Raw genomic sequence first — 23,801 nt, 5'->3', positions numbered from 1 at the left:
GTTTTACTTAAATATGAAATCTTTACGACAAGATCAGCATAAAACAAAGATAACTGATGTGGAGAACAAATACACGGCACATTTATGTTGCTAAAAAGTTTAAATACATGATAAAAAAAAAAAAAAACTACAGTATTTCATTAAAATCACATCTAAAATGTAAAATATAATCATTTTTTCTCAATTTTGTAATAACATTTAATTTCATTACATGACAAAGAATCACATTATTATTTTATTACTATTGTAATATTTCCTTATATTAAGAAAACAGGAAAACCGGAGCACCTGGAGAACATGCAAACTCCACACAGAAACACCAACTGACCCAGCCGAGGCTCGAACCAGCGACCTTCTTGCTGTGAGGCCACAGTGCAAACCACTGAGCCCCTGTGGAATATTATAACACTATAAAACAGCTGATTTCTTTGTAAATATATGGTGTGATGTGATTTATTTCTGTGACTCAGAGCTGTGTTTCCAGCATCATTACTCTGGTCCTCAGAGTCACACGATCCTCCAGAAATCACTGTAATCTGTGTGGAGTTTGCATGTTCTCCTCATGTTAGTGTGGGTTTCCTCTGGGTGCTCCGGTTTCCCCCACAGTCCAAACACATGTGCTATAGGGGAATTGATCAACTAAATTGGCTGTAGTGTATGTGTGTGTGTGTGTGTGTATATGCTGGAATAGTTGGCGGTTCATTCCGCTGTGGTGACCACTGATGAATAAAGGGACTAAGCCGAAGGAAAATGAATGAATTATAATATATTTGCCTCTTTGGCCAGCACAGAGCTCTTACAGTATGGAGGACACTATCTAGAGTTATTAAAGCAGTGTTTACAAGAATGTGTGTGCGTATGTGTTTATGTGTCTGTGTGTGTGTGTCTGTGTGTGTTTATCAGTGGTGGATCTCCATCTGTAAAGACTCACTCCATCGCTGACCTTTGACCTCTTAATAATAACAATAATAAACACACACTCAAATGCATGGACAGTGTCTGCACACTGATAACCAGCGCATGCACACACACACACACACACACGTAGTATACACATTCGCCCACACATATAAATCCATACATTCTCTCTCAAACACACACACACACACACACACACCTAATTCCCCCCTTAGATATAAAAAACAAGTGCACACACACACACACTTACACACACAAGACAAGAAGGTCTGTGTAATGGGACGTTCACATGTCAATCATCTGTCAGACAGACATCAGAACACACACGAAGAGCAAACAAAGACGGGAGCATCACACACACACACACACACACACACGCACACACACACTGCTGTCATTCACAGCTTGAGCGACTGACAGTTTCCAAACACAAACGCAACAGAGCGACAGAGACTCTCCAAACATGCGGAGAACTCAATCACCAGACACACACACGCACACACACACACACACACACACACACACTTAACACTTTAATTATTTAAAATAAACATAGTACAAAAAAAAACTTCATAATAATCATTCAAAATACTTATAAATAATAGCAGTATTAAAATAATTAAATAAAAATTATTAAATTACAAATGAGTTGAACAATTAAACAACTAAAACCCACAATCATTTCAAAACATCAACATTTAGCATACAATTTAACTAAATTAATTAAAAACAAAACTGCTCGAGTCTTTAATGTAATAATTTATAATATAATGTCATTTACCCTAAAAACGCTCATTTTACTATTAATAATGTGACACAATGACATACACACACACACACGCGCACACACGCACACACACACACACACACACGCACACACACACACACATGCACACAGCCTCTGACTCATTATAACACATTTAACCCGGTGACTTATGGAAAATAACTCACGGATCACAAGCGACCCATAAATCCACCAACACAGATCTGATGTTGACCCAGAACATCCAGTGACACGATGACATCATAACCGTCAGCTCATGAATATTCAGTTTATGACTGCATACGTTTACATATCAGCACCACATCAACAACACTGATGAGGAAAATTCATTCATTCATTTTCTATTCGGCTTAGTCACTTTAATAATCCGGGTTTAATAAGCCACAGTGGAATGAACCGCCAACTTATCCAGCAAATGTTTTACGCAGCGGATGCACTTCCAGCTGCAACCCATCACTGGGAAACATCCATACACACTCATTCGCACACATACACTACGGTCAATTTAGCTTACCCACTTCACCTAAAGTGCATGTGTTTGGACTGTGGGGGAAACCGGAGCACCCGAAGGAAAACCCACGCAAACACAGGGAGAACATGCAAACTCCACACAGAAATCCCAACTGACCCAGCCGTGGCTTGAATCAGCGACCTTCTTTCTATGAGGCGATTGCGCCACTGTGACGCCACTGATGAGGAAAATATCTAACTTAAAGAGATCCAATAACGTCAGTGATGAGCTTTAAATATAAAATGACCATTTTACATCTGTTATTCATTTATATTATTATTATAATTAATTTTTTTAGCAATGAAATAATACAGTAAATACAATTTAAACCTTTCTGCCTTTACTTTATTGACATTGTTTATACAGTTCCATCTTTAGAGTCCATTAGGGTTGGGCCGATAGACGATGCCATCATCCATCGCCAATGGCCAATAGACAACACAATGCTGAGCCGGCATCGCCGATGCTCCGCCCCGCCCCCGTCGCAAACCCGATCGCGAAAAATACACACTCAGGCCCCGTTTGCACTTATCCGTCTTAGTGTTAAAATGGCATTTTACAACGAAAATCGAATGATCCACAACAGCCCTCCGTCCCCTGAAAACGCACATCACATGACCACACACACACACAGACACAAGTGGCGCTCACTGCAGAGCCACACACACACAGCCACACACTCCTCTGAGCTCCAGAGACAGCGAGCAGTGCACTTCTTTATCAAGGTTGTACCGCTGGATCGCGTCTCACTGCAGTTGTTAAATGTGATATTCAGACATCCTAAGTCTGGGAGTCTGAATCCGGGAGTGTCTATGCATTTGCAGGACTCATAATGGCCGCAAACGAGTGATAATCTCCCGAAAACCGCGTGCCTCCCTCCCGGTCCTCAAATAAAGCTGCGGTCACACTGGGCTTTTTGCTCCCATAGACTTCCATTCATACGCACGCGAATACGTCAGACCGGAAACGCAAGGTCATGCGCCAAGTTTCGCATGTCGCTGCGGTGCAAAGTTCAAGCTTGGTGAACTCTGACCTGCGAAATCGCATCACTTGACTGCGTGAGACCAATCGAGGATCAAAACAGGACCTCTCTGGACAGAAATTTAAAACATGGCGCGATCGCTCCCTTTTTTAAATATCTAATAAGCTTGTTTAATCCCGCCCCTTTTCGCAGCGCAGTACGACAGAATTTCGCACACACAAAGCCCAGTGTGACCGTAGCTTAAGTCACGCACCCTTCTTACCCCCGGATCCCTCCTCGCTCTTCACATGATGACGATGCCATCGTCCATCGCGATGTTTCACATTAGACCTCGTACGATGCCAAATTGGTCGACATCGCCCAACCCTAGAGTCCATACAATGTTTTATTTTATTTTTATTACTTCAAGTTATTTTATTCTATTAATTTTTACTATATATTTATAAAGAAAACCTTACATTTGCCAAATAAAGTTCTTGAACAGAATTAATCAGAATTAAATTGATAATGTAATGTAGTAATGGTGCAGAAAATTCAGTGTTATGTCACAAAAATAAATGACAATTTACTATATATTCGCATGTAAACAACTACTTCAAATTAAAACAATATTTAGCAATATTACAGTATTGTATCCTGTAAGCCCAAGACATTAAAAGATCTTCATTACACCAAACATTTGACCAGTGGAGTACTGTACTGTATGCCCTAACGAGCACCTTCTTTCTCTTTTTATAGTCTATAATATATTAAAAGCAACATCAAATGTGTGTTTGGCTATGAGCTGAGCTGTGTGATACTGTATCGCTGCTATCTCTGCAGGTGCAGTGAGTCTGTGCTGCGAGTCAGCTTTTCCACATGGAGAGACAATAAATCACACTGAGTGCACTTAGAATACTGCATACAGCTCTCGCTCTCTCTCCCTCTCTCTCTCTCTCTCTCACTCTCTCTCTCAGGAAATCTGTTTAGGTGATTTGTGTGCAAGCAAACACACACAAAAACATACATACTGTGACATACATCAAGAAGCTGTGGGGAGACACAATCTAACAGAATAACAAGTGTGCATTGTACAGTGAAGGTGAAGTATGCACTGAGCACTGAGTTTACAGTGAGTGTTCCGTATGCCATAATAAGTCTGCATTGTAGCCTATATATGTGTGTGTGTGTGTGTGTGTGTGTGTATGTATCTGGTGAGTATGCAGTCAGTATGCAGTGAGTGTGCAGTGAATGTGCAGTGAATGTGCAGTGAGTATGCAGTGAGCATTTAGTGAGCGTGTAGTGAGTTTGCAGTGTGTAGTGAGTTTGCAGTGAATGTGTAGTAATTGTGCAGTGAGTATGCAGTGTATTGAGAGTACAGTGAGTGTGCCGTGAGTGTACAGTGTGTATTGAGTGTGTAGTGAGTATGCTTTGAGTGTGCAGTGCATAGTGAATATGCAGTCACTGTGCAGTGATTATATACTGATTATGCAGTGTATTGTGAGTATGCAGTGAGTATGCAGTGAGTATGCAGTGTATTCAGAGTACAGTGAGTGTGTCGTGAGTGTACAGTGTGTATTGAGTGTGTAGTGAGTATGCTTTGAGTGTGCAGTGCATAGTGAGTATGCAGTCACTGTGCAGTGATTATATACTGATTATGCAGTGTATTGTGAGTATGCAGTGAGTGTGTAGTGAGTATGTAGTGAGTATGCAGTGTATAGTGGGTATGCAGTAAGTGTGTATTGAGAGTACAGTGACTATGCAGTGAGTGTGTAGTGAGTATGTAGTGAGTATGCAGTGTATAGTGGGTATGCAGTAAGTGTGTATTGAGAGTACAGTGACTATGCAGTGAGTGTGTAGTGAGTATGCTTTGAGTGTGTAGTGAGTATGCTTTGAGTGTGCGGTGTATAGTGAGTATGCAGTTACTGTGCAGTGATTATATACTGATTATGCAGTGTATTGTGAGTATGCAGTGAGTATGCAGTGAGTATGCAGTGTATTCAGAGTACAGTGAGTGTGTCGTGAGTGTACAGTGTGTATTGAGTGTGTAGTGAGTATGCTTTGAGTGTGCAGTGCATAGTGAGTATGCAGTCACTGTGCAGTGATTATATACTGATTATGCAGTGTATTGTGAGTATGCAGTGAGTGTGTAGTGAGTATGTAGTGAGTATGCAGTGTATAGTGGGTATGCAGTAAGTGTGTATTGAGAGTACAGTGACTATGCAGTGAGTGTGTAGTGAGTATGTAGTGAGTATGCAGTGTATAGTGGGTATGCAGTAAGTGTGTATTGAGAGTACAGTGACTATGCAGTGAGTGTGTAGTGAGTATGCTTTGAGTGTGTAGTGAGTATGCTTTGAGTGTGCGGTGTATAGTGAGTATGCAGTTACTGTGCAGTGATTATATACTGATTATGCAGTGTATTGTGAGTATGCAGTGAGTATGCAGTGAGTATGCAGTGTATTCAGAGTACAGTGAGTGTGTCGTGAGTGTACAGTGTGTATTGAGTGTGTAGTGAGTATGCTTTGAGTGTGCAGTGCATAGTGAGTATGCAGTCACTGTGCAGTGATTATATACTGATTATGCAGTGTATTGTGAGTATGCAGTGAGTGTGTAGTGAGTATGTAGTGAGTATGCAGTGTATAGTGGGTATGCAGTAAGTGTGTATTGAGAGTACAGTGACTATGCAGTGAGTGTGTAGTGAGTATGTAGTGAGTATGCAGTGTATAGTGGGTATGCAGTAAGTGTGTATTGAGAGTACAGTGACTATGCAGTGAGTGTGTAGTGAGTATGCTTTGAGTGTGTAGTGAGTATGCTTTGAGTGTGCGGTGTATAGTGAGTATGCAGTTACTGTGCAGTGATTATATACTGACTATGCAGTGTATTGTGAGTATGCAGTGAGTATGCAGTGTATTCAGAGTACAGTGAGTGTGCCGTGAGTGTACAGTGTGTATTGAGTGTGCAGTGAGTATGCAGTGAGTTTTAGTGAGTATGCAGGGACTGCATTATGTAGTGAGTATGCAGTAAGTATTCAGTGAGTGTGTAGTGAGTATGTGGTGATTATGCAGTAAGTGTTTATGTATTATGACTTGTGTATTGAGTGTGCAGTGTATAGCGAGTATGCAGTGAGTGTGCAGTGAGTATGCTTTGAGTGTGCAGTGCATAGTGAATATGCAGTTACTGTGCAGTGATTATATACTGATTATGCAGTGTATTGTGAGTATGCAGTGAGTATTCAGTGTAGTCAGAGTACAGTGAGTGTGCCGTGAGAGTACAGTGTGTAGTGAGTGTGTAGTGAGTATGCATTGAGTGTGTAGTGAGTATGTGTTGAGTGTGTAGTGAGTATGCAATGAGTGTGCAGTGAGTATGCAGTGAGTGTGTAGTGAGTATGCATTGAGTGTGTAGTGAGTATGTGTTGAGTGTGCAGTGAGTATGCAGTGAGTGTGTAGTGAGTATGCAATGAGTGTGTAGTGAGTATGCAATGAGTGTGCAGTGAGTATGCAGTGAGTTTGTAGTGAGTGTGCAGGGACTGCATTATGTAGTGAGTATGCAGTAAGTATTCAGTGAGTGTGTAGTGAGTATGTGGTGATTATGCAGTAAGTGTTTATGTATTATGACTTGTGTATTGAGTGTGCAGTGTATAGCGAGTATGCAGTGAGTGTGCAGTGAGTATGCTTTGAGTGTGCAGTGCATAGTGAATATGCAGTTACTGTGCAGTGATTATATACTGATTATGCAGTGTATTGTGAGTATGCAGTGAGTATTCAGTGTAGCCAGAGTACAGTGAGTGTGCCGTGAGAGTACAGTGTGTAGTGAGTGTGTAGTGAGTATGCATTGAGTGTGTAGTGAGTATGTGTTGAGTGTGTAGTGAGTATGCAGTGAGTGTGTAGTGAGTATGCAGTGAGTTTGTAGTGAGTATGCAGTGACTGCATTATGTAGTGAGTATGCAGTAAGTATTCAGTGAGTGTGCAGTGAGTATGTAGTGAGTATGCAGTGTGTATGTATTATAATTATGTATTGAGTGTGCAGTGTATAGTGAGTATGCAGTTAGTGTGTAGTGATTATATACTGATTATGCAGTGTATTGTGAGTATGCAGTGAGTGTGTAGTGAGTGTGAATTGAGAGAACAGTGATTGTGCCGTAAGTGTGTACTGAGTGGACAGTGAATATGCCGTAAGTGTACAGCGTGTAATGAGTATGTAGTGAGAGTGCAGTGTGTACTAAGTGTACACTGAGTGTGCAGTGAGAGTGAATTGAGAGTACAGTGAGTGTGCCGTGAGTATGTAGTGTGCGAGTGACTGACCCTGCGGAGTCGTCCTGCTGGAATCCCTCCAGTTCGTCTCTCTGCTCATCCAGTGTGGACTCCAGATCCAGATAAACCCCATTGTGAGAGAGCTGGAGGGCACAGTCATCAAGCTGCACACACACACACACACGCACACACACACACACACACACACACATATTTCTATTAGATTTAGTTTGTTTTAAAATACGCTTATTTCAAACCCAGACAATATAGCACTGTAAACTATTACACATGTTCATAAAAGTCACCTTTTTTTTTACACTTTTCAAGGTTAAAAGTTGTTGGAAGAAAGATCAAGATCCCATAATGCAATTCAAAATATAAATAAATGGGGGATAATAAAAACATGAATCACAAAATACTGAAAACGCATATATTTTACAGGGTAGTTTTGTATTTAAATTAAATTCACTCTGTGACTGTTCTTAAATGGCCCAGCCAGAGCCCTGACTTAAACCCAATTGAGCATCTCTGGAGAGACCTAAAAATGGCTGTCCACCAACATTTACCATCCAGCGTGACAGACCTGGAGAGGATCTGCAAGGAGGAATGGCAGAGGATGCCCAAATCCAAGTGTGAAAAACCTGTTGCATCTTTCCCACAAAGACTCACGGCTGTATCAGATCTAAAGGGGGCTTCTGCTGAATACTGAGCAAAGAGTCTGAATACTTATGACCATGTGATATTTCAGTTATTGTTTTTTCATGAATCTGCAAAAATGTCAATAATACTGTGGTTTTTTTTTTGTCAATATGAGGTGCTGTGTGTTCATTAATGAGGAAGAAAATGAATGGCTGCAATATAACAATGAGTGAAAAATTTAAGGGGGTCTAAATACTTTCCGTAGCTGCTGCATGTATGTAGGTATATGTACTGTATACCCTCACTGGCCACTTTATTAGGTACAACTGTACAACTGCTCTAATCAGCCAATCACATGGCAGCAACTCACTGACATGGTCAAGACGATCTGCTGCAGGTCAAACTGAGCATCAGAATGGGGAAGAAAGGGGATTTAAGTGACGCTGAACGTGGCATGGTTGTTGCTGCCAGACGAGCTGCTCTGAGTATTTCAGAAACTGCTGATCTACAACCATCTCTAGGGTTCACAGAGAATGGTCTGACATAGAGGAAATATCCAGTGAGCGGCAGTTCTGTGGGTGCAAATGCCTTGTTGATGCCAGAGGTCAGAGGAGAATGGCCAGACTGGTTCCAGCAGATAGAAAGGCAACAGTAACTCAAATAAGCACGCTTACAACCGAGGTCTGCAGAAGAGCATGTCTGAACACACAACACGTCCAACCTTGAGGCGGATGGGCTACAGCAGCAGAAGACCACACCGGGTGCCGCTCCTGTCAGCTAAGAACAGGAAACTGAGGCTACAATTCACACAGGCTCACCAAAACTGGACAATAGAAGATTGGAGAAACGTTGCCTGGTCTGATGAGTCTCCATTTCTGCTGACACATTCAGATGCTCGGCTCACAATTTGGCCTCAACAACATGAAAGCATGGATCCATCCTGCCTTGTATCAGCGGTTCAGGCTGCTGGTGGTGTAATGGTGTGGGGGAGATTTTCTTTGGGTCCATTAGTACCAATTGAGCATGGTGTCAACACCACAGCCTACCTGAGTATTGTTCTGACCATGTCCATCCCTTTATGAGCACAGTGTCTCCATCTTCTGATGGCTACTTCCAGCAGGATAACGCACCATGTCATAAAGCGTGAATCATCTCAGACTGGTTTCTTGAACATGACAATGAGTTCACTGTACTCAAATGGCCTCCACAGTCACCAGAGCTCAATCCAATAGAGCACCTTTGGGATGTGGTGGAACGGGAGATTGGCATCATGGATGTGCAGCTGACAAATCTGCAGCAACTGTGTGATGCTATCATGTCAGTATGGAGCAAAATCTCTGAGGAATATTTCCAGTAGCTTGTTGAATCTCTGACACGGAGGATTAAGGCAGTTCTGAAGGCAAAAGGGGTCCAACCTGGTACTAGTGAGGTGTACCTAATAAAGTGGCCGCTGAGTGTATATCAGTCACTCTTTCATAGTTTGCAGCACTGAAACACAGGCAATGTTTGCAGAATCAGCCATAAAACAGACATGTTGCATTAGAGCATCAGCGTTTCTCTGTTTCAGACATTACAGCACAGTAAATGTGATTACCATCAGTCGTAAAGCACAGAAACACACACACACACACACACACACACACACACACACACACACACACACACACACACACACACACACACACACACACACACATGTGCTTTCAGTTTCCTGCACTGCGCTCCCGGGACAGAAAACACCAGTGTGAGCTTCACTTATGGATCTGTAGCTTTGATTAACAATTAGACAGCAGATTCGACCTGCTGGAACACACACTGACCTGCAGCACACACACACACACACACACACACACACTCACACACGTGCTGAAGGTTTCACGTGTGAAAATGTTAGTATGCATGACCAAAGAGTGTGATGAGCAGCTGCAACACAAAACACTCATGACAAACACAGGTGTGCATATAAATTAAAGCACAACACACACACACACACACACACACACACATACACAAATAAAAACACACACACACGCACACATAAAAGTACACACAAATGCACTCACACAAATACACACTCAAAAACAAACGTGAACGCACACACACACACGCACACGCGCACACACACACACACACACACACACACACACACACACACACACACACACACACACAAACAGCAACACACTAACAAGGGCACACATACACACAAATACATAGATACACATACTCAAAACACAAAATGTACACACATACACACACACACACACACACACACACACACACACACACACACTCAAAAGCACACACAAACACAAACATACACACAACCACACTCAAATACACATGCGAACACACACATGCACACACAGTAAATATGTTCACATCCATATATTTGCATCCTTTGCATCCATCATTCATATGTATCTGCTGATCTGATACGCCACGCTATTTGACTGTTTGGCGCCACCTAGTGTCTGAATAATGCGCAGGTTAGTGTATACTCCATCAGCTGTTTCTCTCAGCTTTGTGTTTAATTAAAGAATTTATAAACTATTCAGCTCTCAGAACATTGTTTTGTGTCTAGTTTTTATATTTTGTAACCAGTATTCATGTAATAATCAGGATAAAGTACATCCAAGATGGTTGTTTTCTCAGAATAAACCCTTCAGTCTTCTACAACAGTGCTGCATTCACATTGAGCTGCCAATAAACAGGCTTTATTCTGAGATAACAACCTCCTGCATCTACTTTATCCCTACATAAAGAAGGTACTAAGATGGTGCATGTGTAGATTTTCTCTAGATTTTCTGTCGTTTGGCTTGTGTGAGGTCGAAACACCTGCAGCTCCATCGAGTCTGAGCTCCTCCAAACCCTAATCAAACACTCGCGCTCCAGCTCAAGACTTCAGCTCTGATTTAAGACCACGATCCAGCCAGAAAACTCACCGCATCCAAGAATGTGTCATGAGACTGGACACACACACACACACACACACACCTGCTGAAGAACAGCGATCTGAAATCTGCATGCTTCTGTTTACAGTCAATTATGCCTCACATTTACAGTGTCGACTCCTATTTTAGAATAATTAAACAAGTTGTTTTATTTGGGCTAATTTACACTATTAATCTGTTTTATAATAATTATACTGTGGCATAAAATGATTGTGATATTTTTTGTGACAAAATATTGAAGAAGAATTATTGATCATGACAGGTCTAGTCAACATAAACAGAGATTGAACACTGAGGATCTACAGTAGACGACACATCAGAGAACAACATCTGACTGATCCCAAATCAGCACATTGATGAGTCAGACCAGAGGTTAATCAACCAATCGCTGACGACAACACACACACATGCACAAACACACACACACGCTGTGCTTATTCTGTTTCAGTGTGTCATGTGTATGATGTCGCATTTATCAGTGAATATCAGTGCAGTAGTGTAGTTACAGATACAGTGGCCTGTTTTAGAGATATGATATCCATGTAGAGTGAGATAATGCTGCTGCTTTAGGAGTCACTGATGTTCAATCCTGCAATAATATATAAAAAGAGCTCAAGCTGAACTGAAAGATCTCCTGCATTGACTGTCTGTCTCTCAGTCTACAGAGTTATAAATAGATCTGAATCTCATCCACCGTGTAAGTGGTGGTTAGTGAAGCCTGAACTCTGACTGTCCAACTGAGCTCTAACTTAACACTAACATATCATTAACTTAACTCCAACTTACCTTTACCTTAATTCTAACTCAACCTTAGCTTATCTCTAACTGAACCTGAACTTATCTCCATCTTACCCTAAATTATCTCCAACCTAACTCTAACTAGACCCTAATGTACAATAACTTAACTTAACCTGAACTTATCTCTAACTTAATATATTAACTTAAACTTTAACTTTAAACTAATGTACAGTAACTCTAACTTAACCCTAACCTATCTCGCTATTAACCCTAACTTATCTGTCACTTAACTCCATCTTAACCATAACATAACTATAACTTAACCCTAGATTATCTCTAATTTAACCTCAACTTATCTCTATCTTAAACCTTATTTATTAACTTGAACTCTAACTTAACCCTAATATACAGTAACTCTAACTTAAACCTAACCTATCTCTATATTATATCTCAATGTTAACCCAAACATATCTGTAACTTAAATCCAACTTAACTATAACATAACTCTTACTTAACCTAAAATTATCTCTAACCTAACTATAATTTAACCCTAATGTACTGTTACTCTAATTTCACCCTAACTTATCTCTAACTTAACACAGTATTAACCCTAAACATATCTCTAACTTAGCTCCAACGTAACCACGTGACCTAAACACAACTCTGACTTAATCCTAACTTATCTCTAACTTAACATAATTCATTCATTCATTCATTTTCTTTTCGGCTTAGTCCCTTTATAAATCTGGGGTCGCCACAGTGGAATGAACCGCCAACTTATCCAGCACATGTTTTACGCAGTGGATGACCTTCCAGCTGCAACCCATCACTGGGAAACATCCATACACACTCATTCACTACAGACAATTTATCCTACCCAATTCACCTGTACCGCATGTGTTTGGACTGTGGGGGGAAACCGGAGCACCCAGAGGAAACCCACGCGAACACAGCGAGAACATGCAAACTCCACACAGAAATGCCAACTGACCCAGCCGAGGCTTGAACCAGCGACCTTCTTGCTGTGAGGCGACAGCACTACCTACTGCGCCACTGCGTCGCTCTAATTTAACACAATATTAACCCTAACTTATCTCTAACTTAGCTCCAACTCAACCACAACTTGACCCTAACACAACTCTAACTTAATCCTAACTTAACATAATAATAACTCTAACTTACCTCAAACTTATCTCCAACTTAACCGAAATTTAGCTCTTACTAACCCAAACTTAACCCAAAATGAACCCTAACTTATCTCTAAATTAACCCTAATTTATCTAACTTAAACCAAACTTCTTTAACTTAACTCCATCTTAACCTTAACATAACACTAACTTAACCCTAATTTATCTAACTTAAACCAAACTTCTTTAACTTAACTCCATCTTAACTTTAACATAACACTAACTTAACCCTAATTTATCTAACTTAAACCAAACTTCTTTAACTTAACTCCATCTTAACCTTAACATACTGTAACACTAACTTAACCCTAATTTATCTAACTTAAACCAAACTTCTTTAACTTAACTCCATCTTAACCTTAACATACTGTAACACTAACTTAACCCTAATTTATCTAACTTAAACCAAACTTCTTTAACTTAACTCCATCTTAACTTTAACATAACACTAACTTAACCCTAATTTATCTAACTTAAACCAAACTTCTTTAACCTAACTCCATCTTAACCTTAACATAACACTAACTTAACCCTAATTTATCTAACTTAAACCAAACTTCTTTAACTTAACTCCATCTTAACCTTAACATAACACTAACTTAACCCTAATTTATCTAACTTAAACCAAACTTCTTTAACTTAACTTCATCTTAACCTTAACATAACACTAACTTAACCCTAATTTATCTAACTTAGACCAAACTTCTTTAACTTACCTCCATCTTAACCTTAAAATAACACTAACTTAACCCTAATTTATCTAACTTAAACCAAACTTCTTTAACTTAACTTCATCTTAACCTTAAAATAACACTAACTTAACCCTAATTTATCTAACTTAGACCAAACTTCTTTAACTTAACTCCATCTTAACCTTAAAATAACACTAACTTAACCTTAATTTATCTAACTTAAACCAAACTTCTTTAACTTAACTTCATCTTAACCTTAACATAACACTAACTTAACCCTAATTTATCTAACTTAGACCAAACTTCTTTAACTTACCTCCATCTTAACCTTAAAATAACACTAACTTAACCCTAATTTATCTAACTTAAACCAAACTTCTTTAACTTAACTCCATCTTAAACTTAACATAACACTAACTTTACCCTCATTTATCTAACTTAAACCAAACTTCTTTAACTTAACTCCATCTTAACCTTAACAACACTAAATTAACCCTAATTTATCTAACTTAAACCAAACTTCTTTAACTTAACTCCATCTTAACCTTAACATAACACTAACTTAACCCTAATTTATCTAACTTAAACCAAACTTCTTTAACTTAACTCCATCTTAACTTTAACATAACACTAACTTAACCCTAATTTATCTAACTTAAACCAAACTTCTTTAACTTAACTCCATCTTAACCTTAACATACTGTAACACTAACTTAACCCTAATTTATCTAACTTAAACCAAACTTCTTTAACTTAACTCCATCTTAACCTTAACATACTGTAACACTAACTTAACCCTAATTTATCTAACTTAAACCAAACTTCTTTAACTTAACTCCATCTTAACTTTAACATAACACTAACTTAACCCTAATTTATCTAACTTAAACCAAACTTCTTTAACCTAACTCCATCTTAACCTTAACATAACACTAACTTAACCCTAATTTATCTAACTTAAACCAAACTTCTTTAACTTAACTCCATCTTAACCTTAACATAACACTAACTTAACCCTAATTTATCTAACTTAAACCAAACTTCTTTAACTTAACTTCATCTTAACCTTAACATAACACTAACTTAACCCTAATTTATCTAACTTAGACCAAACTTCTTTAACTTACCTCCATCTTAACCTTAAAATAACACTAACTTAACCCTAATTTATCTAACTTAAACCAAACTTCTTTAACTTAACTTCATCTTAACCTTAAAATAACACTAACTTAACCCTAATTTATCTAACTTAGACCAAACTTCTTTAACTTAACTCCATCTTAACCTTAAAATAACACTAACTTAACCTTAATTTATCTAACTTAAACCAAACTTCTTTAACTTAACTTCATCTTAACCTTAACATAACACTAACTTAACCCTAATTTATCTAACTTAGACCAAACTTCTTTAACTTACCTCCATCTTAACCTTAAAATAACACTAACTTAACCCTAATTTATCTAACTTAAACCAAACTTCTTTAACTTAACTCCATCTTAAACTTAACATAACACTAACTTTACCCTCATTTATCTAACTTAAACCAAACTTCTTTAACTTAACTCCATCTTAACCTTAACAACACTAAATTAACCCTAATTTATCTAACTTAAACCAAACTTCTTTAACTTAACTCCATCTTAACCTTAACATAACACTAACTTAACCCTAATTTATCTCTAACTGAATCATAACGTAATTCTAACGCAACATTGACTTCTCTAACTAAACTAAAACGTATCTCAAAATGCATCTCAAACTTATCAAACACAAACTTAGCTCTAACTAAATCTTAAATTAACCCCAACTTAGCTCTACCTAATAATAATATAGCTCTACCGTAATATTATTGGTTTATGGAATGAAGTGAAGTGTGTGTGTTGTGTGTGCGTGCGTGCGTGCGTGCGTGCGTGTGTGTGTGTGTGTGTGTGTGTGTGTGTGTGTGTGTGTGTGTGTGTGTGGAAACTCCATCCCACAGCGGCATTCTGGAAGCAAAAACTGACCTCTATTTTACTTCACAGATTCAACCCAAACGGTCAATTACTGTCCATGACTTTCACTCAAATGACAGACTGACAGAAAAACACACAGTCAGACGCAAACACATGCCTCCGAGAGCAGAAAACTCTATTACACAGCTATCACGTAAACAAACTAACTTAATATGACGGACATTTGTCAGTCAAGCAGAAATTAACTTGTTTATTAATTATTTAAATCAATTAATTATTATTTTTTAAAATCCTTTTATTCAGGAAGCTTAGAAATGTTAATGTATGAAGGAAAAATCAGGTTAAAGTAGTGCTGTTGAACAATTAATTCCATTTACAATACATTTTTTAATTAAGTATAAATATATATGGGGTGACACGGTGGCTCAGCGCTTAGCACTAAAGTCTCAGCATGAAGGTCGCTGGTTCGAGTCCTGGGTCAGTTGGCATTTCTGTGTGGAGTTTGCATGTTCTCCCTGTGTTGGCGTGGGTTTCCTCCGGGTGCTCCTGTTTCCCCCACAGTCCAAACACATGCGCTATAGGAGAACTGATGAACTAAATTAACCGTAGTGTGTGAATGAGTGTGTATGGGTGTTTTCCAGTACTGGGTTGCAGCTGCTGTGTAAAACACATGCTGGAATAGTTGGCGGTTCATTCCGCTGTGGTGACCCCTGATGAATAAGAGACTAAGCCGAAGAAAAATGAATAAATGAAAGAATATATTTATTTGTTTATTTATATACAAATGTACAAAGATTTTTTTTATTTTGTTTATATTTTGTTTATAAACAATTTTTATTTAATTTAACTATATAATTTTGTTTAATTAAATTTGTTTATTTATATTTTGTATAAGACACACACACACACATATTTATATATTTGTTTACCTATAATAAATAAATAAATAAATAAATAAATTATGTATTGTAAGTATGTGTGTGTTTATATACATAATAAATATACACAGCGCACACACACACACACACCCTTAGGTAAGTGCAAACTTTTATTTTGGATTAATAGTAATTATTTGACAGCAAAAGTATGTTTAGATGGCTAAAATATTACAATTAGTGAAGCTCACGAGATTAAAACAAACTGAATTTAATCCACTGCTTATTATGACTGAGTTTGTTCTTTGTCTTGTTAAAGGCTTCTCGAATTATGATGCATTTTACTAGCAGCAAAGTGTTAATTACTGAACTGACAAACATGCAAACTGACTTCTGATTCATGTAAATGTAATCTAGAAAACCGACAAGCAATCTTGCATTCAGTCTGAGATAAAAGACACGAGTGAGTGCAGAAACTTCAGAAAACACATTATTTAAAGGGACGGTAAACCAAATAAATGAAAATGTCCTCGTGATTTATACACTTCATGAGTTTCTTTCTTCTGTTGAACACTAAACAAGATATTCTGAAGAATGCTGGAGGTCCCCATTAGGATAGCTGTACAAGTGTGTGTGTTTGTGTGTGTAAAGTGATGTAAAGTGCTCTGTAATCCCACTGTGTAAAGCAGTAAATGTCCTTTAAGACCCAGTAATCTGTCGGTTAACCCTTCATATACACACACTGCACATCATGTCATGTGTCTGACATTTATTCTGTTTGTTCATGCACACACACATGCTCACTTACACACAAACACATGTACACACACACACACACAAAGATGCTCGCTCATACACACAGAAACACACACAGATGCTCACTCTCACACACACACTCACACACATACAGACAAAACGCTCACACTCTCACATATACACACACATGCTCACACACACACACACACACACACACACACACAGAAACAGACATGATCATGTTTATAAATGTGTGTGTGTGTATGTGTTTGTGTGCGAGTATGTGTGAGTGTGTTTGTGAATTTGTGTGTATGTGCTTGTGTGTGTTTGCGTTTGTTAGTATGTGTGTGTGTGTGTGTGTATGTATGAATGAGCGTCTCTAAATTCAGCTCCAGTATCGCTTCACTGCCGCACCTGTCGAGCCTTAAACTGACCACACAAATCAAGCTCATTTCACTGACACACACACACACACAAACACACACACACACACACACACACTTCACTTCATTCCATAAACCAGTTATTACGTTCATTTACAGATATAAAGATGCTCTAAAAGCATAAATCAGCCCTCAAGTTTGATGTTATTTTCAGTAAAAAGCTGATTTTAGGTGAACAAACAGTAAATAAATGATGGTATATTTATTTATTTATTGACAGTGCTCAGCATGAACGAGTTCACCCCTTACAGATCGCTCTCTATTAAATTAATCTTCTCTTTAGGACGCTTCAGATGAATAAAATAACATATCTTTGAGTATATATACAGAACATTAGTCAGAACTAAAGCCAAATCTGGAACTAATCTAACAAAATAACTTTAAATTACAGAGTAAAAATCAGCAGCCTATACATCTCAATTAATATTTTAGTCAATAATATTAAATACAATTTTAATAACTAGTAAAAATCAAGAGAACCATAAAATATACATAATTTAACATGGAATTTTGTCTTTTTTCACCTCATTTGAATGTAAATGTATTACCTTTCTATATTCCTGAAGACTTTCGATAACCAAACTCTTATTTTAATGAATATTAATTGAAATTCATCAGAATATATTGTCAATATTCACTCTTAAATTAATAAAAGTATTTATTTACAAAAGATGTGTACTCTACTATGCGTAGCACTGTATTTATCTACTATTATTATTATCATTTTTTATAATAAATTGCTTTAAAATGATCATTATTGTCTGACAGATCACACTATTATGTCTTACTTTTCCTTTTTATTCATTAAAAACCTGTTCTAACACATTTTAAATATATTTTAATCATTTTATTGTTATTTTTCTGTTTTATACTAGCATTTTAAGCTTATTTTAATCTTGTTTAAAGCACTTTGAGTTACTATTGTGTATGAAATGTGCATAAAAGAAATTAAGTGTACATAAAGAAATTAAATGGTTCGTTTTTTACAGATGTAAGTAAATTGAACATAAAACAATTAAGTTGTTCCAAAAAACTCGAGAATTGTGTTGTTTCAGCTCATTTTAATTAAGTAGTTTGAACAAACAGCGAACATCATTTATTTAGTGTATACATTAACTACTGTGAAAAGCGCAAATTTACAAATTAACTTGAATTAATTTTGATTTAATTGAATTTAGATGAATATTGTGAGTGTTTTGTGGAGCTCTGACCTTGTGAGGAGCTTTGAGGAGCCGGTGCACTCCCGCGATCTGGTTGATCACCGGTATATCTTCCCGGAATGTGTAAACCGGAGGTCTGGTCGGTTCGGGGAAATTAGTGCTGTTGAACGGATCGGTATCGTCTAAAAACTGAACCCGGCACACGAACGAAGACATGCTGCATCCATTCACGGGACACCGGCGTTTCCAAGCGCGTCCTTCCTCCCGGTAACAACAACAAAAACACGGTGAGCGGGGGGTTTCGGAGACTTTCGGTGTCGTACGGGAGTCTGACAGACGGGGAAACACAAGCGACTGTCCGTCTGGTTCACGGGCGGCTGACGGTGCGGGACACAAACGGAGCCCCCGCCGGTTAAGCGCTTTAAGCCCGGAGCTCTGCGTGGGAAACAGCGGTCTCCAGCGGGCAGAGAGGGCACTGCACCTGCGGTCATAAATATGGAGGAAAAATGAAGATACCACTGAGTACGTCTGCTTATACACTGCGTCCTAAAAGTAGGTTATGTGAAGATAAAGAACACACTTCTGATTGTGTAACAGGAGAGAATGCAGACTTCAGGATTTAGCTAGCCTACTACTTCGTTAACGGAGCGCTAATTACGAGCCCTGTCAATCATCTCGTCGGATCATCCATATTTCATTCATATTTACAATCCGTTTGAGATTAAAATTTACAGCGTTTATTACACTAGCTGACATTGTTATTCTTTAACATCTATTCTGTGTGAGTAAATCCACTGAAAATGTTTGTTTTGTTCACCTTCAATCTGAGCGCCTGCTTCTGTGTTTGGATTGGCTCCTTCTCTGATGATGTCAGTTTGACGCCACAGCCACAAATTCGAAGCCACGCCCCTCTTACTGTTAGTTTGCAATGAGAGAACTATGCGCAAAACGAAAGCCCCGCCCCCTACTCAATATTCCGTTTCAGCTGGAGGTAAATCAGCATACTGAAATAAAAGTCTCAGGAACTTCTGGTTAACGCAGACTTTACAGTTCCAGTGAAATCAAACTATTTTTGTTGATTAGTATCAGTATGTCAGTCTTAAAGGGTAACTATTATTATCTATTATCTATTAAAAATCACTTTTATAAGAAGTTTAACAGTGTGTAAATATAGCCAGCCTTAAGAATGAATTAATTCTATTTTAATTTTCATTAACAACATATAAAGTAATTAAAATCAGTGCTAAGAGTAATCATGATCAATCGCATCCAAAATAAAAGTTTGTTTTGACATAATATAAGTGTGTGTATAATATATATATATAATTAGAATAACATTGGTTAGAATAACAAATATTTTATTTTGGTATATGCATGTGTGTATTTATATACAGTGCTCAGCATAATTGAGTACACCCCATATTGAAAATGAATATTTTCCTCCATTTCTCAGTGAATATAGTCAGTGTATTTTGGTGCATTTAAACAAAACAGATTTATTAAAGAGATATATTTATTAAAATAATATTTTAGTCACTAAACATGTTTAGAAATTCACAGATAATACAATTAAATTCAAGCAAAATTTAGCAAAATAAATCACAACCTACAAAATTTCATCTAGACTTTTACATTGTTTTGTTTCTCTTGATTTTTCCTCTTTTTAAATTTGTATTTAATATTTTTCTATAACATCTAAATTTGGCTGTACTAGTGTTTGGAGCGTTATCGTAAGTTATTTTGTTAGATAAGCTCCAGATTTGGCTTCAGTACTGACTAATCTAATGTATATACACAAATATAATATTATAGAGCTTCCTAAACATGAATTTAAAAGAGAGATGTGTGAGGGGTGAACTCATATATGCTGAGCACTTGTATTTATACATAAAAAATACACACACACACACACACACACACGCACGCACGCACGCACGCACGCATGCACACACACACATCATGAATATTTGCCCAGCACTAAAACAAATATTTGATACTCTAACCAATGGTCTGAAATGTCATAAATGCCAATATTTTTTTTAATTTGAAATGTTCTCAGACCTCCAAAACCATTATAATAACTAAAATTTAAATGTATAAACTTTAGTTATTGAGGGAAAAAATACCATTCAGGGTCATATAAATATAATATAGTACATATAATTATTTATATAGTAAAAAATGAAAACTTGAGACATGAAATATAAACAAATATTTTAAAATATATAGAAAAAAAACTGTGATTTTGAGATATATAACCTTAAATAAACCTGAAGATGAGCTTATATAACCTGAAGATGCTTCTGATGTGCTTTAATGTCTTCAAAACAACATTTAAAGAGGTGAACTGTGGGATTGAGACAGCAGGGAGCAGCAGAGACTGAACATCATCAGTCACCACATGTGAAGACGAAACACACACACATACAAGAGCACGAACACACAAAACCCAAACACATGGTACACACACACACATTCTCTCTCTCACACACGTGCACACGCACACTCTCTCTCTCTAATAAATCTACAATGTCATTATTAAAGTTTTTATATATTAATAAAGTGATCATAACTGTCTTTGATGTGTCTTGTGATCAGTTCAGAGAAGTGTGTGTGCTATAGATTACCTGAACAGGTGAATAATCTCCCTCTGCTCTTATCAGTGCTGTATTAGTCATTTACTATCATTAATGAGCTGCAGAGGAAGCAAACAGGAAAAGTAAACAGGGTAATAATGCTGTAAAGATCACCTGCAGTGTTTACATCCACAACAGCTTCATCCAGACTGCTCAATCATTATTATATGGAGTTTAAAATATGACAAAAGTTTGAAAATACGTTTATAAAAATCTGCCTTAAAGAAAACTCAGTCTTAAACTTAATATAAAAGAACTTCAAATCAATTTTTAATAGCAAATAGTATTCAGTTTTGTCCATAATTCAAAATAACACAATTTAAATGCACACTGTTTTGGCATGTTTTAAGCTCCATATCATTGGGGACACATTTTGGGTTGAATAATAACACTAATTATGTAAAGTTGTCTCCTATAATAGTGTTTGTATGTTTATTTTGGGATACCTTAGCTTGAAAATATGAACTTAAATTAGATTTTTGACTGTCTCTGGCTCCTGAATCATACATTCAGCTTCAATCATCATCTAATATTAAGTATAATTTTCATCTTTGTGTGTGTTTACTTTACTAATATAAATAAACATTAGCATTAAACATCTATTTTCTGTATTATTTGTTATTTCTATTATTAAAACACATTTAGTGTGTGTGTCTGCATTCTGGTCAACTCCTTTACATCAGTTATAAAAGGCAGAACAATCTGTAAAGCACTGATACAAACAAAAATATGTATGTTTTTGCCTTTGACAGAAGAAAGAATGTGCATATGCTGTTCATACAATATACAATTCAAAGTAACACATCGTTTACATTGGTCCAAGCCAGTGCTGTCCAATCTCTGTCCAGGAGGGCCGGTGTCCTGCAGATTCTAGCTCTAACTTGCCTTCACACACCTGCATGGATGTTTCTAGAAAGCCTAGAGCTTGATTAGCTAGCCCGGGTGTGTTGGAACTGGGTTTGGAACTAAACTTTGCAGGACACCGGCCCTCCAGGACTGAGTTTGGACACCGCTGTTCCAAGCAAAAACTTAGAAAGATATACCCAGAAGTGGACCCCGCATGTGATCGATGTGGACTAGAGCCAGCATCACTGGCTCATATGTTTTGGAGATGCCCAAAATGATCATCTTACTGGGAAAATATTTTTCGAACAGTCTCAAGAATATGTCATAAGCTGATATATCCAGATCCCCTTATTGCAGATCTAGGCATTACTGGTTTTGAGATAGCTAAAAACAGTACAGGACAAAATATAGTTCCACTTGTCAGTCTACTAGCATGGGGGTTAATGTTATTAAACTGGAAACAGTAAGCTGCTCCTACATACAGTATTTACATCTAATGAGGGAAATAATGAAAGATTTGGGCCTGGAGAAAATCAGATTCAACTCAAAAAAGGAGGAAGACAAATACTATCAAATCTGGCAACCTTTCATAGATTAAACACAGAAACTCTACAGGACATTTAAATCGAGAGGATCAGACTTGGATTAAAACTGAAGATCAGTATTTTCATTTATTTTCTTTTTGGCCCTTTGTTAATCAGGGATCTCCACAGCAGAATGAACCGCCAACTTATCCAGAATATGTTATACACAGCAGATGCCCTTCCAGCCGCAACCCAACACTAGGAAACACCCAAACACACTCATTCACTACGGTTAATTTAGTCGATCAATTCCCCTATAGCGCATGTGTTTGGACTGTGGGGGAAACCGGAGCACCTGGAGGAAACCCACACCAACACAGGGAGAACATGCTAACTCCACACAGAAACACCAAATGACCCAGCTGGGACTCAAACCAGCGACCTTCTTGTTTGTGAGGCCATCGTGCTACCCACTGCGCCACCGTGTCGCCTTGATTTTATTTTATTTAGGTTTTTTTTTCTGCATTTCTTCTGTTTTTTATATTATTATTGACAGTGTTTTTATCTATTATTATTTTACTTTCTTATGTATTGCTTGTATATCTTTTATTGTCAATTGTTGTGTAAATGTTTGTAGATCAGAGTCATTGTATTTGAATGTTAAAAAAAAACAAAGAAATAAAGAAGAAAATAAAGAAAGCTATAAAATAATAATAATAATTAAGAAATAATACTTGAGTTTGACTCTAAACTGTATAAATGATCAAAATTTGATCTGATTTACGACCACATAATAAACCGGTTTCAAATCAGTTATACACTAGCTATTGAAAATCATCATAATTGAATCATCATCATAAAATAAATCCCTTGAGTGTTTTATATAACCACCAGCAGCAGCAGCAGCAGCGGCGGCTCCCTGTACGTCAAACTTCACTTATTTCTTGACCACTTCAACACGACGTCTCCCCT

The 23,801-nt window shown here is 37.5% G+C and overlaps 1 protein-coding gene across 3 annotated transcripts in view; it reads right to left on the bottom strand.

Annotated features, from left to right (window-relative positions):
- The window catches only part of fhod3a (formin homology 2 domain containing 3a), a 71,514-nt gene extending 52,289 nt beyond the window's left edge, over nt 1-19,225 (bottom strand). For 2 of the 3 annotated variants that reach the window (XM_056479276.1, XM_056479278.1), the window contains exons 1-2: nt 18,875-19,224; nt 7,476-7,588 (exon numbers count right to left, since the gene is read on the bottom strand). In XM_056479276.1, the coding sequence (XP_056335251.1) occupies nt 7,476-7,588; nt 18,875-19,039 (278 nt within the window). In that variant the 5' untranslated portion in view covers nt 19,040-19,224. Of the gene's footprint in view, nt 1-7,475; nt 7,589-18,874 lie in introns of all 3 variants that reach the window. The other variant, XM_056479277.1, reaches the window with a different exon arrangement.
- Between the last annotated feature and the right edge of the window lie 4,576 nt (nt 19,226-23,801).

This window comes from Danio aesculapii, chromosome 19, assembly GCF_903798145.1.
Source record: "Danio aesculapii chromosome 19, fDanAes4.1, whole genome shotgun sequence".
Classification (NCBI taxonomy): Eukaryota; Metazoa; Chordata; class Actinopteri; order Cypriniformes; family Danionidae; genus Danio; species Danio aesculapii.
This window is presented reverse-complemented; position numbering and strand designations above follow the sequence as displayed.